The sequence below is a fragment of the Monodelphis domestica genome, chromosome 4 (genome assembly GCF_027887165.1).
Source record: "Monodelphis domestica isolate mMonDom1 chromosome 4, mMonDom1.pri, whole genome shotgun sequence".
Taxonomy (NCBI): Eukaryota; Metazoa; Chordata; class Mammalia; order Didelphimorphia; family Didelphidae; genus Monodelphis; species Monodelphis domestica.
Window position 1 is genome coordinate 208,817,798 of NC_077230.1, and position 17,136 is coordinate 208,834,933.

General features: G+C 35.6%; 1 protein-coding gene across 1 annotated transcript in view; it reads right to left on the reverse strand.

Moving 5' to 3' along the window:
- The window catches only part of STAT1 (signal transducer and activator of transcription 1), a 56,063-nt gene extending 42,504 nt beyond the window's left edge, over window positions 1-13,559 (reverse strand). Inside the window, exons 1-4 of the mRNA XM_007494532.3 lie at window positions 13,315-13,559; window positions 8,548-8,676; window positions 5,658-5,802; window positions 2,515-2,613 (exon numbers count right to left, since the gene is read on the reverse strand). Coding sequence (XP_007494594.1) covers window positions 2,515-2,613; window positions 5,658-5,802; window positions 8,548-8,675 — 372 coding nt within the window. The 5' untranslated portion in view covers window position 8,676; window positions 13,315-13,559. The remainder of the gene's footprint in view (window positions 1-2,514; window positions 2,614-5,657; window positions 5,803-8,547; window positions 8,677-13,314) is intronic.
- Between the last annotated feature and the right edge of the window lie 3,577 nt (window positions 13,560-17,136).

The following is a 17,136-nucleotide window of genomic DNA, read 5'->3' on the forward strand; positions in this document are numbered from 1 at the left end:
ATCCTGTTTATTTTTCTGAGCTTCTGGTACTTAATAATGATAGTATCCATTTTGATATGTTATCTCATATGCATTTCCATTGTCATTTTTTTAACCTGTGACTACCTAGCTATTAGGAATGCTTTCCAAAGGAGGAAGACCAAGAGAGTGAAGGGGCCACAAGATCCTGCCATCTGATTATAGATTGAAGAAATTAAAGTTATTTAGACTGGAGAAAAAAACACTTAAGGGGGAACACAATAACTATTCTCAATGACTTGAGGAATGTCTTTTGGAAGAGAGAATAGGTATATTCTTCTTGACTCTAGAAAAGATTTTTAAGAGTGGCAAAGGCAGCTTTTGACTTGAAATAAGAAAAATCTCACAAAAAGTTAGTTTTCCAAAAGTGAATGTGCTGCTTAGTAAATGAGATCACACTTCCTAGATGTCTTTAAATTGGTATTGGATGGCTATTTGTCAAGAATGTAATAGAGTATATTATTGTTCAAATTCAGATGTCCTTTAAGGTCTTTCCCAAGTCTGAGATTCTGTAGGATTATACTCAGTTATTTGTCTGATGTAGTGCACTAAATGATACAAGCAGAATTTATGAAATGCTTTTGATGATTATGTTTTATTTCACTAATCAGAATTCTTAAGTCTACCAAAGGATTTTTTTCTTTACAATATTATTATCATTTAATTGCTGTTTCTACTCACTCCATTATTCATCACTTCATATAGTCTTCCCATGTTTCTCTTAAAATCTCCCCTTTTATAATTTCTTATGGCTAAATAATATTCCATCACATACACATACCATGATTTGTTTAGCTGTACCCTATTTGGTGAGTACTACCACCTCAGTTTCTAGTTCTTTGCTATAATGAAAAAAAGAGCTGCTGGGGGCAGCTGGGTAGCTCAGTGGATTGAGAGCCAGGCCTAGAGATGGGAGGTCCTGGGTTCAAATCTGGCCTCAGACACTTCCCAGCTGTGTGACCCTGGGCAAGTCACTTAACTCCCATTGCCTAGCCCTTACCACTCTTCTGCCTTGGAGCTAATACACAGTATTGACTCCAAGATGGAAGGTAAGGGTTTAAAAAAAAAAGCTGCTAGAGCTGCTATAATTTTACACATATGGACCCTTTCCTCATTCCTCTCTCTGAGGTAGTAGTGGAGGAGAATTCAAGAAAATATGGGAACCAAAGAAAGAGAGCATGATAGAGAATACTTGTGTAAAGATCAGTGAAGGTAGCAGAAGCAGTATTGTCATCAGAGTATGAAAAAGAAAGAGGAAATGGATAAGAAACTTGAGAAATGTTTTACAAGTATGGCATAAAGGAATTACATAGTGAGGGTAGTTCAATTGATAGAACATCTGTCGGCACTCTCTAGAAGGCAATAAAGAGGAAGTAGTTGCTGATATGTAAATGTTGAGAACTTTACAAGGAAGTGGCTACTTCTTAGAAACCTTGATACTGAAGAAGAAGAAAGTCTGGATGAGTCTGACACGCATCCTTGATATTCAGAGTGTAGAATCCAATGGTTGTAAAGAAAGCATAGGAAGGATGTCAATAGTCTAAAATTTTACAAATGAAGTCACCTAGAAAGGATGAGCAGTTCTTAACACTATTCTTCAAGTACAAATATGAATAATTCAAAAGAGGGAAAAAAAAGAGAGCAGACTAAAGAGCTGTATATATCTGCACAGGGAACTCAAACCAATCAACTTGGATTTTAAAAAGGAACATATAGAAAATGAAAGCAAGGGCAGGTTAGAGAGAATGAATACCAAAGTGTGGTACAGCCTGGTAGGAACATTGTCAGGAACAGAAAAGTGCAGAATGAATTGAGGCTGGAAAAGAAAGCTAAGGCTAACAAAAAGTTGAGATTTTTGGCTATATTGAGAAAGAAGATTTACAAAGAAAGGCTAGTGGAGCAATGATAATTAATAATGCAGAGAAGGATGTGGTGCTCACTTTATTTTGTATCTGACTTCCATGATAGAAAGATGATTTTTTGGAATGGAAAGGATTGGACAAAACTGGTTAATTAGGAACTGAAATCTAAGATAAATAGAGAAAAAAAAATAAGAGCATAACTCATTGCACTTGGTGATTTCAAGTCACTGGCCCTAAAAATATTCCACCTTTTGGGAAGACCTAATAGATATGACTGCTTAGCTACTGTTAATTATCTCTGAAAGACTGTGAAGGGAAAAACAAGGCAGGATTAGACATGGATAAAAGTTGTCCTTACTTCAAAAAAAAAAAGAGAAAGGAATCTTCAAATTATAGATCACAGAGTTTAACTCCAATTTTTGGCTAAACTCTAGAAGTGAACATCTAGAAAAAAAAAGGAATGTGTACCAAGAGCCAGTATGGCTTTTTCAACAAGTAATGCCAGAATAAGCTAATTTACTCATTAGATAAGTTACTAGGAATTTGGACCAAAGAGATGTCATTTAGTCTGCTTACAATTTTTAGAGCTCTCTCATTCACTTATAGACACTTTAGACAGTAGGCTAAAAAGTACCTGGTCAAATTGCTGGGCAGCTGCCAGGATCTTCCTTTCTTCCTTCAGACAATTAGAGATGATCATAGACATTTGTATTGGATCTTCCTGAAAATTATCCTAGGTGCATGACATGAAAAGCAAAATTAAGAATTAAAATCAATTATCACTGGAATTTGGAAAGTATGTTCTATTCCCAAGATGCATTTGTATTCACTTATAACTGTTACAGACAAAAGAATGGTTGCCTTAAATTGTGACCGCTAAAATATGGTTTCAAGACTTTGAATTACCAAAACTGTAAAGATAATTTTTAGTTGCTTGATTTTATATCAAAATAAAGTGGTTGCCATGGGGAAAATTCCCAAATATGAAATATACCCAAGTCAGCTGGGTTTTATGGAGATTTTAATTAATACAAATAAAGGAATTAAGAAAAAGGAGAGAGAGAGAGAGAGAAATACAGTATGAATGGCCTAGGCCAACAAGGCCTAGGCCTAAGCCTTAAGAGAGACCAGTCAGTCTTTAATCCACTCACCACAAGATCTTTTCCAAGCAAAACTCTAGTGTTCAGAGAGACCCTCCAGTTTAGTTCAGGAAGCTGAACTAAGTTCAGCCACAGAGAGACAGAGAGAGAGACCCAGCAGCCTCCTCTGACTCCTGACCTCCAATTCAGCTTTGGCAAGCTGAGCTCCTTCAGAGGCCTTTCTGACCTCCTTTTAAAGAGAAATTTCTCTTATGTCACCTCCCCTAAGTTTTCACATCTACCAATCACAGTAGACATTTTCACAGGACTGACCATTCTTAATTCACACCTGAGTAGACTAAACTTTTGAGTAATTCACACCTGAGTAGATTAAAACCTCACACCTCTTTTGTTAAGCTTGTCCCTTGCAAGTTTGCAAGTTGCCTGACCTTTTAGTGATTAATTTGACCTTTATAGGTACTTATCCCCTTTTTGTATTAGATCTAAAAATAGACCCAGCGTAAGGGTTTTAGCTTTTACTTTAAGTATGGGTTAAGTACTTTTCATTGTTCAGTAAGGAGTTTACAACTTTATCTTCCCCTAAAGTATGCTTAAGTATGGGTGGAGTAGAGTTAGAGTTCTCACATTCCTGATCAAGTACCTTCATTGTTTAAAATGGGGAATGGTCTTAACCAAATGTTCTAAGGTAGAGTCTGAGCATTTTTAACATTCACAAGTCTGAGAAATTTTAAGATTCACATAATTATATTCACACACTTATATTAGCTATAATTTAGTCATGTATGTTGGTTCACTTTCATTAATTAGAGCAAAACACTTCTTTACCTTTCCTTATTAAAACAGGTAATTTCTATTCTTCTTGGCTAATAATACTCAAAATATTTTCATATATCATTTGATCTTCTTGATCTATTATTTACCACCCCTTTATTTTGTGTGCAAATATTATGCCAGTCACCATTACAAAGAAAATACTGCTCTTCTTGGGTATAACTTATATACCCCAAACTACTAAGTTGAAAAGTTTTGTCCAAAAATTAAAATGAGAGGTAGTGTAGTACAGTATAAAACATACTAAGATAACAGAATTTGAGTTGGAATTATCCTCAGCAGCCATCTAAAACAATTTCTGCCCTTCCCTCTCTCTACCAAAATCTCTATTATAAACATCCTACAAGGGTCAACCAGCCTTTGCTTGAAGGTCCCCAACAAGACTGAACCCACTATAAGCTAAGATAGACTGTTCTACTCTGAGAAAGCTTTAATTAGAAGAATTTTTTCCTTTGTATCAAGTTTAAATTTGCTTCTGGCATCTACCCATTAGTAAACAGACTTACTAGGAATGGGGTTCAAATTCTCTAGTATTCAGTTTCTTCATCTGTAAAGTAAGGAGAATGGAAAAGATGGTCTCTAAGGTCATTTTCAATTCTAAATCCCACAGGCCAGTGACAGTCAAGTCCAGGGCATTCTGTGTTGTAGTGCTTGAAGTACTTTTGTCAACTTTTTCAGGGCCTTATACCACTTTAAGATCTTCCTATAGCCATCACATCTTTTATTTCCTCCCAAACTCTAAGAATTTCCTTTGTGCAGGGAGTCAATAGACATTTATTAAGTGCTAGGTGGCATAGTGGATCGAGTGCAAGGCCTAGAGTCAGGAAGACTCATCTTCCTGAATTGAAATTTGGCCTTAAATATTTAATAGCTCTGTGACCCTGAGCAAGTCACTTAACCTCATTTGCCTCCATTTCCTTGTCCTTAAGGAGCTAATAAGCTAATGAGAAAAACACTGGCCTGAGAGCTAGTGATTGTACCCTGTTCCTGGCTTGGCCACCAGCTATTGCATGGCCTTGGCTAAGTCACTGTCTTTTTGGTCTGAAAACTAAGGAAGTAGGACTAAATGATCCCTATACCTTACATATCTAAAAAGTCTGTGTTTCTATAACCCTACACCTTCCGTTCCTGAAACCTAGTTTTCCTAAACCATTTCTGTAAATTTGTATAGTATTTCATAGTATTATCATTGATTTAGAGCTTAAGAAGGCTTTGTTCAGTTGTTTCAGTTGTCTGACCCTTCACAACCCTATTTGGGGTTTCCTTGTCAAAGGTACTAGAGTGGTCTGCAATTTCTTTCTCCAGCCCATTGTACACATGAGGAACTGAAGTTAAGTGACTTGTCCAGGGTCACCCAGCAAATAAAGCATCTGAGAAAAGAAAGCTGTCTTCTAGATTCTAATATCAATGCTCTATCTATTGTGCCATCTTAGTCCAACTCCTCCTTTTTTTTTTTTTCCAAATCAGGAAACTGAAGCCAGGATAGATAAAATGACTTAGCTAAGGGTACATGGGTTTGAGCTAAGATTTGAACCTCAATGTTTCTTGACTCCAAATCCAGCATTACTTTTATTGCACTACACTGTGTTTCATAGAGGTGATGATATTTAATACATGGTTTACATTATGTGTGATGCTTCAGTTTTTACAAAATGAATTATTGCTTCACTTTACTCATAGTATAAAATATAAAATTTTATATAATTCATTTATTAAATATATATTACATACGATCTATATAATGTATATATTTAAAATGAAAGCTATCGGTAAGTTGCTTCCACAAAACCATTGTGAACTTTCAGATGACAATATGGCAACATTTCCACCAAAGATTGCAACATACCTGAAGATTACGTTTGCTTTTCCTTATATTGTGTTGTAACAAAAAATTATTCTCCAGAGAGAAGCGGCTATATTGATCATCCAACTGAGAGAGAAGCTCATGAAAACATACTGTGGCAAAGGAGACATCAATGGCAGCATGGTCCCTGGGAGATTCAAAACAGATAGTTATTAATTTCAGATATTACTAAAATAGTATATATGGAAGATCCTTTGAAAACGATGCTGGATTGGAATCAGAGGACCTGGGTTCAGTTTCCAACTCTATCACTTACTGCAGTAGGTGGCCTTGGGCTGGTCACTTAACCTCTTTTGGACTCACTTTCTTCATCTGTAAATGAAAGGGCTGGACTAGATTGAAATCTGATTCCATATGGGAAAGGACTAGGACTAAATGTGTGATTTCATTGATATAGAGAAATCCTAGATGAGAGAATCCCCTCTAATAACTCAGGCTGGCACCTTCTTTGTAACTTAAAGTCAGAGAGTATTCTCAGATCAATGAGAGGTTAACTATGCCCAGAGTTACACAGTTGGAATGCTAGAAAGGACTTAAACCCATGTCTTCTTGTCTTGGAGAATGATCTCTATCATGGTACCTAACATGATTTAAAAAAAAAAAAACATATAACTTTCAACTTCACTACCTTTGTTTCACAAAAGAAAAGTTTGTATTCAGATACTCTAAAAGCTAACAATGAGAGATATCTGGAAGATTTGTTTAAACTGATGAAGAACTAAGTGAGTAGAACCAAGAGAACAAAATATCCAATGAATGCAAAGAATGCAAAGGGAAATCACTAAAAAGTCAAGAAAATTCATATCAGTGCAATAATGAAGTTTGATTTCATAGGAATCATGATGAAATATACTTTCTTCTTTTAAGTAAAAGAGAGGCTGAACATTTATACAGACAATAGTAAAGTGAAGCTTATATTGTCAGAAATGATCATTGGGTCAGTTTGTTTTGCTTAACTGTCCTTTGATAAAATGAGAAATTCTGGAAGTGGGTAATTAGGAAATGATTCTGATGTTAAAAATACCTTTCTTTAAAACAAAAGATAGCCAATTCAATAAATTGATTATCCAAAAATGTTTATTCTAATATAGCTTTTGTTTTTCTTTTAATTGTCCAACACTTTGACTTGAATTTTGACTTGAAGATACATAAAATCCTTCATTGTTTTAAGTCTTAATTTAATGAATTTAGGGGGGGAAAAATAATAAAATTTGGAAAAGCAAAAAAAGAGTTTAATATCTAAAACATTTAAGCCTCTTTTGTACTCAGGTGCCATTTACTACAATGACAAATACTCTTGCTTCCTTCACAGATCACAGAATGACACAGTTTAGAAATAAATAAGTTCAACCTGTATGCAGAAGGAATGCCCATTATAAAAAACTTGGCAAGGTGTCATTCAGCCTTTTCCTGAATACCTCCAATGAGAGGGAGTCAATACCTCTTATAAGGCAGTCGCTTCTACATTGGAACAACTATAAATGTTAGGATGTTTTCCCTCACATCAAGTCTAAATTTGCCTCTTGCATCTTTCACCATTTGATTTTGGTTCTGCTACTGGGACCAAATAGAACAGTTCTTCTTTCTTTTGACAATCATCATGGCTCTCCTCCAGGCTAAACATCTCCAGTTATTTCAATTAATCCTAATATGACATGGAATCAAAGCTCTCCATCCTCATCCTCATTGCCTTTCTCTGGATCCTCTCTAATTAATCAATATTATTCCTAATCTCTAGTACCTATAAGAGAATCTAAATATGGTCAGATTAAGGAGGAGTACAGAAGAACTCTCACCTATTGATGTATCTCTTAATGCAGCCCAAGATCACTATGCTCCAAAGTAGCTTTTTGGCTGCTATATCATACTGTTGACCAGTGCTGAGCTCACAATTCACCAAAAGCCCTCAAACCTTTTTCAGATAAATTACTCTCTAGTTATGTCTTTACCATCTTGTACTTTTAAATTTTGTTTCTTGACCTTAAGTGCATGAGTTTACATTTATTACTGCTGAATTTTATCCTATTAGATTCAATCCAATACTCTAACCTGACATGATCTTTTGGGGATGCTAACTATTAGCCACTCTGTTGGTTATCCCTCCCTGCTTTGTGTGACCTACAAATTTGATGATGCCTTTATCCAAGTTGGTTGGTCTTAGTGTAAAGCATTATAAAATGCAAGATACTGTTAATGATAGAATTTGTTTTTCCACCTCAAAATCTTTACCCCTGCTTTCCTCTTTGTGTGGGTATCCTTTTCTGCCTAGCTATATCTATGTAATTCCTGCTTATCCATGGAGGTGTAATATCTGGGACCATCTCCATGATTGTTCAACTGGAAGTGATCTCTCCCTCCTGTGAATGACCATAGTACTTCTTATCTCTCCTGTTACATTGTTAATATCCTATTTTCTATGATGATTATTATCTATAATGAGATTAGTGTGCCAGCATTGTCTTTCTCTAAGAGCCTTGAGACTTGGGATGTACCATTTTTCTTTGTATCCCTTAGGGCACATTTGAGGTGCTCAACCAATATCCAGATTCATGAGTGATCCATTTAAGAGATGCAATGTGTTGTGATATAAAGAGCACAAGACTTAAAGTTAGGGTTCTCGTCCCAGCTCCATTTAACCTTAGGCAAATCATTTCAACTGAACCTTTGTTTTCTCGACTGTAAAATTTTCCTAATAATCTTGCACTATTTACTTGAGAGTTGTCATGAGGAAAAAGTTTTGTATGCCTTCAAACACTTTACAAATGCAAGTTAGTATTGCTTTGTCATCATAATTTTAATTAAATCAACAAATAATTGTCACATCAAAAACTTGCTAACAGAATTTATTGCTATGCCCAAAAGGTTTCCTTACCAGTCTTGCTTTTCCAACCAAGGGGCCAGATATTGTCTAATTTCCATAGGAAAACTGTCATCATAGAGTTGATGTACTTGCTCTAGGAATTTGGAGTCAAGTTGTTGTAGTTCATACCACTGAGACATTCTATAGAGCAAAAAGAAATATACAATGAATTAAAGCTCATAGTGTACCAAAGACAAAGAAAGAAGAATGAGTATTATTAATAATAGTACTTCAAGGTAAATATGAAGAATTTAGGGAAATATGGAAAGATTTCTATGAACTGTTAGTTTTAATCAAAACATATTCACAATGACAACAGTAATGTAAATGAAAGCAACTTTAAAAGACAATGAAAAAATCAGATCAAATGGAATGATCAATATTGGTTTCTTATGACAAACACTAGAACCTTCTACCTTCCTCTCAGCAGAAGTGGGAGCCTATGAGTGTGGAATATTACATACTACATCATAGTTACTACATCAGATAGCTTTGTTAAACTTCTTTTGTTGTTGTTATGGGGATTGAAAGGGGAGGTGAAATGGTGGTCAGATTAATGAAAAGTGATTAGGATATATAAACAAAATGCATTAATAAAACATTTTAAAAATTAAGAGCTCAACAGCAAAAGTTTTAGTACTTACAAAATCTCTATTTGTCAAAACACATGGCATTGCAAACTTGTTTTATATACTTTATTTTGCTAAAGGAAAGATAAAGTGCTTGCATCTAAAATCTTTTTCCTATTTATAGGAAAAGGAAAGTAAACGTGTTTTTTCCGTCTACTATCAAATTAGTTTCATCTATGCCTTTGCTATCCTCCCTCCATTCATTTGCCTTGAGAATCAGTCTCTCAGTGCCTTCATCTCCAGTCTGTGGTATGTGCTTTCTCTGTTTACTTGGTGAAGTTGAGCTACTCTTCCTAACTTAAATTGTTTCTTGGGCCATTTCTTCTTTCCTGGGTAGCACATTGGGAACTATGACTTTAAAGTCCAAATGTAGTAGCCATGCCATAATTATAGAAAGAACTTTCTATAAAAGTTTTTATAAAATTTTTCCATTTTTCAGCTTTATGTTTTCTAACCTTCCAGCTTAGTCATATAATTCCTTTAGGATGACTTTGCTTAGTTGGGTGTCTCTCCAAACTTCCTTTAAATTTGTTCTTCCCTTTATGGTTTCTTGATGTCTTATGCAACAACATTGCTCATAATCTTCTACTATATTTTTCTTTACTAAGTAAATGCATATTCTTAACTATTGATTCCCTTTTCTGCCAAATCCCTTCACTTGGCAAAATTAAATGTTGGCTTGCTGAGGCAGTTCTATGTTCTTTTAATCTCCTTATAGTAGCAGTAATGGATTTACACTGATTATATTTCTTTAAGAACTAGTAATAGCCTATATAAATGTTTGCTCTTTTCTCAGTTTCCCATTTTTGATGCTGAGGTTATTTAAATAGGTCATAAGGGAGCTGCCTTAATTCCATGTTCTATTTGTCTCATTTTTATTCTAATTTCATACTGATTTTGATCTTTGTTCTAACAAATATGACTACATTCAGAAATAATTACCATGTTAGTAAGCAGTCATTGTATGTCTGTTAAAATATAACCCATTTTATTTTTTATGATGTTATTTGGTGCTAACCATGTTCACTGCCATGTGACTTTCTTCTCTGTTCCCAGGTAGCATTCACGATATAGAAGGAAGTTTCAGTATTGTCTACAAGTTTCTGACCTCTTTGATTTCTTACTCCTAAACTATGTTTTCTGCCATGTTTTCTCCACTATCCTAAATATATGCATTGAAATGACTGAGGTTTTTTTAGTTGTAAAGTATATGTTGATTTAATTGGAGGGAGAGGGGTCTTATCAAGGTCTTCATGGAATTGTTTTACTTCCCCATACACTGTAACTATTTTCATGATCATCATGAACATCATGAACAATGCAAAAAAAAAACCCTCATCAAGTATCTCATGAAATGTTTCTTATTGCCTTTGTATGCATGATAAGACCAACTCTAACATCTGCAAAATTTGTTCTCTAAGGAGATTCTATAGACAAACCTTCCACTGAGATGCAATTTTGCCTTCTGACTTCATTTATAGTAAGAATGTAAAAATTTCTATGATTCAGTTGTTCTAGAAGTGTGTTCACTCACTAGAAATATCCTAAGAAAAACATATTACATAGATAGCACCTAAGTGATCTCTGTAGACAATCTAAAAACTATAATTCTTAGCCTCTTTTGCTCACTTGTAATCTGTTCTATCATCAAAATAGCATTTGGTGTGGTAAAAATCAGAAACAAAAGAGCTGAAATGAGAGTCAGTAAGTCTTGTTTCCAGTCTCATTTCTATTTCCATCTGATTTTATGTAAATCATTTAATTCCTATGGACTTTGGTTTCTTTAACTCAAAACATGAGAATATCCAAGGATCTTTTCAATATAAACATTGTGAAATTATACACATACACACACACAGAGGAAATGCTGAGTACAATACAATTTTTCTAGCAAATTCCAATAGCAATTGCACATTTGAAGCTCATCAGTTTAAGTGAAATGGAAGAATACTTACAAAAATATAAACTGCCTAGACTAATAGAAGAAATAGAATATTTAAATAAACCTGTTTTAGGAAAAGAAATTAAATAGGTCATAAATGAACTTCCTTAAAAAGAGCACCAGGATCAAATGGAGTGGAGGGAGAGAGATACCTGGGAACTCTAATGCAGCAAACAAACAAATTAATTGACTTTTTTTTTTAAAGAAACACATTAAATGCTATAAATTAACCAATGTATGATTTGCAAACCAGACTCCATCTGGGTAAATCTTTTCTTTAGAGATTAATACAACATTTGAATGAAAAATATATTTTAAATGCTTATTGCTTATGGACCACTGGGATAGATGTTTGGGAAGATACAAAATTTAGGTAAGAAAGGGTCCTTGGTTTCATGAGACTTACAATTTCAGTGGAGTTTGTGAAAGCAATATAACTATAAAACATACGTGGTATCCAAGATTTTTTTAAAAAGCACAGATGAATTTTTATTTATACTATAAGATAAGTACAATCCTGCATGGTTGGGGGGAGGGGACAGAAAGAAGTATTCTTCCAGAAGTAGTATCTTGGTTGGATTTTAAAAGGAGGACTAAGATGAGTTGAATAGGGGAAGATATTGCACATAAGGGAAATCTTGTGGAAAGATATGAGGGCTGCTTGGGAAACAATCTAGTCTGGCTGGGAAAAAAAAGAGTATATGTGAATATATGAAAAAAAGACTGGAAATATGGCAGGGCATCAAATTGTGGAGGGCCTTGAATATCAAACTAAGGAATAATGAAGTTTAAAGTCAAACAATAGGGAACTAATGAAGATTTCTGCATAGAAATGGTATGATCATTTATATTGAAGACAATTAGTTTGTTCAGCAGGGTGAAGACAAGATCTGAAGGGTTAGGGTTAGGACTAGGGAATAATACCTTAAAAAGTGAAGGAATATGGTAATGAGGGTCTTACATTAAGATTGTAGAATTGGAATGAAGTAAGAGGATTGGATGTGTAAGATAATGTAGAGATACAGTGAAGAGGATTTAGTAACTTGAAGGATATGACAAATGATCAAAAGGGAAGAATCAAAGACAATACTAAAATTTCCAATTTAGGAAACTGGTTGAATGAGATTACTGATAGAAATAACTGGTCTAGTGTCAGATAGATAGCATAGTGGATAGAGTGCCAGATTTGGAGTCAGGAGAACCTGAGTTTAAATCTGTCAAGACACTTCCTAGCTGTGTGTCCCTGGGCAAGTCACTTTGCCTAGCCGGTACCATTCTAAAAGTTGATATAAGTTCTAAGATAGAAGGTAAGGCTGTTGTTGTTGCTTTTTTAAATATAGAATGGGCCTATTCATTTCCCTCATCTATAAAATGAAAAAAAAATGGATGAAATTTATCTGTAAAGTCTTTTCCGCCTATAAAATTCTATGACTGTTTGCTTAATATGGGACAATAGGATCTTATATTATGTACCTCATCCCCAGGCAGTTTAAAATTTAGGGGTTCTTAACCTAGGGTCCATCTTTTTTTAATATTTATAAACTATATTTCAGTATAATTTATTTCACTTGTAATCCTATATATTTTATTCATTAAAATTTATTAAAAATATTCAGAGGAGTGTATGAGCATTAAAAAAATGACACACAAAAAGTTAACAACCCCTGTCTCAAATACTCTGCTCAAGGTGACAGAGGAAACGTCTCTGGAGTTCGAATCCAGCTCCTCCACCTCCAAACCTGTCACTCTTTCTACTGCACCACTTTCCATTAAGGAGCAACTCAGTCGTTCCCTTCTGGGAGATTCTCCCCATTTGCTAGTGTATTCTCCCTCCTCAGGTGTTTTATGTGTTCTGTAAGTCAGAGAGCAAGGTAGATAATTACTCAGTCTTATCACAAAACTTTAAAGGCAAAAAGGACCTTTGACACCATCCAGTTCAATCTCCTCATTTTATAGGCAAGAAAGTTTAAGCTGAGTTGGAGGATAGTAATTTACCTGCACCCAGTATATCATAAGGATATCCTTTCTCTCTGGAGGAAATGCTGGAGCTGAAAGAGTCTCTCCTTCACAAATGTCCTCACTAATTCCGAGACTGTTTTAGGGAATGCCCTGAAAACACTGGTCCCGCGTTTCCCAAGTAAAGAAAAGACATATATTCAACCCGTGGGCTCCAGAACCGTCTGGTCCGAGCTCCTTCCAGGTACCCACCTTCAGTGGAGTTGTGAGGCAGGGGTGGGGCGGAATAGGCTGCACGACAGTTGTCACTCTCCTGGTTAGAGCTGATACCACAACCGTCTCCTCGGAGTTGTCAGGAACCGTTTGCTTTGGGCAGGTTCAACTCTTTCTTACTTAGGATCGGCCTGAAGCAGAGCAAAAAAATTTGTCTACAGCCAGAGAAAAAGCAATGAGGGGAAAATAGGTCGAGTTTCACTTTCCGATCTCTGGCCAATCACGGAACAAGCTCATTCTCCTCAGACCAATCACAAGAGGCTGTTCCTTCCGAAGCTCAACTCCCCTCCGCACTCTAGACCATTTCAGCTAATTGCAGTTCCTTTTTAGGCTGGCGCTCAAATGTGAGCAGTCTTCCGGGTCTGCTTTGCTAATCTTAAAGCAAAGACGATGCCGTCTGGAGGAAATTTTACTAACTTGGTTTGCAATTGAAAACGAAACTGTAGAAGTTAGTTTCAGTGACAGGCAGCAAAATGATGTGCCAAGTCGTTTGTATTAGGAGGTAAGTTGAATCTCACCAGCAGGAACTGGTTATATAAGAAAATATATCCCTAGATCATAACATAACTTATTACACTCTTTGCCCTACTAACATTTGTTGAAATCCCAGTTGTCTCTCCTGACAACCTCCAAAGTGCAGTTCCCTTCCTTCACCACAGCCCTGTCTGAAGAAACACAACCTATCTTTCCTTTCCAGCGTGTTGTGAGGAATAAAGACTATACTCAGTAATAACAGCTCACATTTACATGGCGTTTTTAAGGTTTACGAAGTACAGTAATGATTTCTGTACATTATACATTATCAAGTATGATATTTTCTCTGCTCTATCTTGTTTGATCCTCACATCCCTGAAAGCTAGATGTTCTTACTGATATCTAATTTTCTTATTAAGAGAGGCTCAGAGAGACGCTAAGTTACAGCTACAATGTGTTTAAGGTGGATGTGAACTCGTCTTCCTTCCTGACTTCGAGTCTATAACTTTAGACTTAAGACTAAACTCAAAGATACTGAAGTGGTAGGACAGTAGGACCTGCAGTGGGCACAGAAGTAGTAGTAGCCTTAGATCAATATCTCTGATAATGGTAGTTGGGACCATTGAGTTTTTACAGAATATTGACAAGTGTTTGAATTTTTGGTGGTGGCATTAAATTGTATACACATGAACAGAATGATCTGCAACAATCACTCCTGCATGTATTTCTGATTCACAGATGGGGGAATGAGGTGGAAACAAACATTTATTAAATGCCTACTATGTGCAATCCTGTAAGGAAAATGCTATTAGTAGACCCACTTTACAGAAACTGAGGAAGAGAGGTTAAGTGACTTGTCCCAGAACACACATCTATAATATGAATGAGGTAAAATTTGAACTCAGGTTCACCTGAACAGAAGCAGAAGTGTAGTACAAAGAGCAGAGGGTCTGGGATCAGTCTCAGGTTAAAATCTTGGCTCTACTATTTACAAATCCATTTTTAACTTCAGGCAATTCACCTTCTCTGTATCCTGATCTTTAAAACGAAGGGTATGTAGCAGTTTCTATGAAAAAGATCTGCAAGTTATGGTTGTCAAGAGTATCAATGTGAGTCAGTAATGTAACATGGTAGCCATGAAAGTTAGTATCATTTTAGGGTGGTGCTTAAAAGAAGTGTCCAGCACCTAGGAGGTAATAATGCAGTTACATTTGGCCTTACTCAGACCACATCTATGTGTTCTGTATATAACATTTTAGGTAGGAGATTGAAAAGTTGGAGAGTATCTAAAGGAGAGAGCAATCAGGATAGTGAAAGTGCCTCAAGATTATGCCATAGATGGATCAGTTGAAGAGGGGTTGTTTAGACTGAAAAAAAAAAAGAAGACCTGGAGGAAAAGGGATGGGAAATGTTATTTTTCTTCATATATGAATATGTCCCTCTAGCAAGGGGAATAAGGCTAGTGCCTAATAACTGTGTAGAATGGAGTTTCATTGAAGTTTCTCTGGTAGAGAAGAAAGAGAACATCCCATGGGTTGGACTACCATCACGAACCCTACCATCTCTGAGATTTTATAATTCTCCCTCCTGGGCTACTGAATTTGGCTGAATTATTTTTTATATTATTTTCATGCTACTAAGAGTCAGTGTGGTGCAATAGGTAGAGTTGACCCCAAATCCAGGAAGACTTGGGTATATAAATCCTACTTCTGACACTTAAGGGCTGTGTGACCTAGGGAAAGTTACTCAAAATCTCACTGATCCAGAAAATTCATACTATAAATTGAATAGAAGTTTCCTCAGATGGGAATTCTGTATACCAGTGAAATCATCAGACTAGTCATAACCTGTTATTTTCACAGAATTAGAAAATTGATTTGAAGGCAATCATGAGACTGATTGTGGGAATTTTTGCTCTTGGCAGCAACCAGGAGCAAGAACTTTTAATTGCTACGTTATAGGTCTTATAGAAGACCTAGCTTATAGCTCAGCTTATCTTTTGTGGACTACTTCCCTGATGTGACATATTCTCTTTTTCTGAATACTAATAGTACTTTATCCTTTACTGCAGACATTTGAGCATTGATCTCAGGTGATTAAGGTATATTTTTATTCCTCCTTGTCCCAAAGTTTGAACTGCAATGGAAAAAATTACAGAAGCTGAATGTGCCTATTAAAAATTATATTTTATTTTCCTCGATAGATTAAAACTTACTGGACAGGAATCATATCTCATGTGACTAAGACTATAAAGTAATATGACTGTTTTAAAAGACTAAAGAAATGAAAAATATTTATTGCATAGTTTTCAACATGCATTTGAATGGATGCCCAACCTCACACAGCTTATCTAATAGTGTATGTTTGGGACAGATTGCACAGATAAACAAAGTTAGACCCAGTTTTGAATAGAAGGAGGAGAGTGGGATTGATTATTTTTAGGAAAATTATGAAATACTTTCTCTTATCCTAAGTTTTTCATAAAAACAAAAGTCCATCATTTTAATACTAACTATCCATAGTGCTATAAGTGAGGGTGTCAGAGAACTCAATTGCCTCTGAGGAACTAGAAATTAGTGGGCAAGGGGGTGTTGAATTTATATTTGAACTGAATTATTAAATTGGTGGTCACCAGGGAATTAATTACTAAGTCCCAAAATATGTTACTCAAGCAAATGGAATTTATGGTAGTTTATTTTTAAAATAGAGGGAAGATATTAAGGAAGAGAGAAATGGGCAGAGAGAGCTCTGGGTTCCTCAGAACCAGGCAGAAATTCTAAGCCCCAGCCAGGGGAAAGGAGTTTCAAAAGGATGGCCCTTTCTCTGAGGTTTATACCTCCAGAAAGGTAAAGAAACTAAGTCAGCCTTTCATTCACCATGGTGACTGATCTTGACTGATAGATCCTTGTGTGCCTCTGTTTCCTCTATTTAAAGACTTTTTTCTCTTGTGTCACCTCCCCTAAATTTTTGTGTCTACCAATCACAGCAGATGCTCCTCTCCAGGGCTGCCCACTCAATGTATGAAATGGGTATCACACCTTTTTTGGTTAGTTAACACCTTTTTGTAATTAAAATGGGTAGATCTACTTTAAATACTGAGTTAAAACTTTTGGGGATTAAAATCTAAAAATAAAGCAATAAAGGAAGAGCTAACTACCTTCATTGTTACAATGGGGAGAGCTAAATCCAATCTTTACAGGGGGAAGGTATTAAGTTTGAGCAGACTGTAATATATAATCAATGAAGGAGCCTGAAAAACAGAAGTAAAAGATATAATTGAATGAAAAGAAGAGATGAGTTGGTCACCTGGTAAGAATATAGGATAAC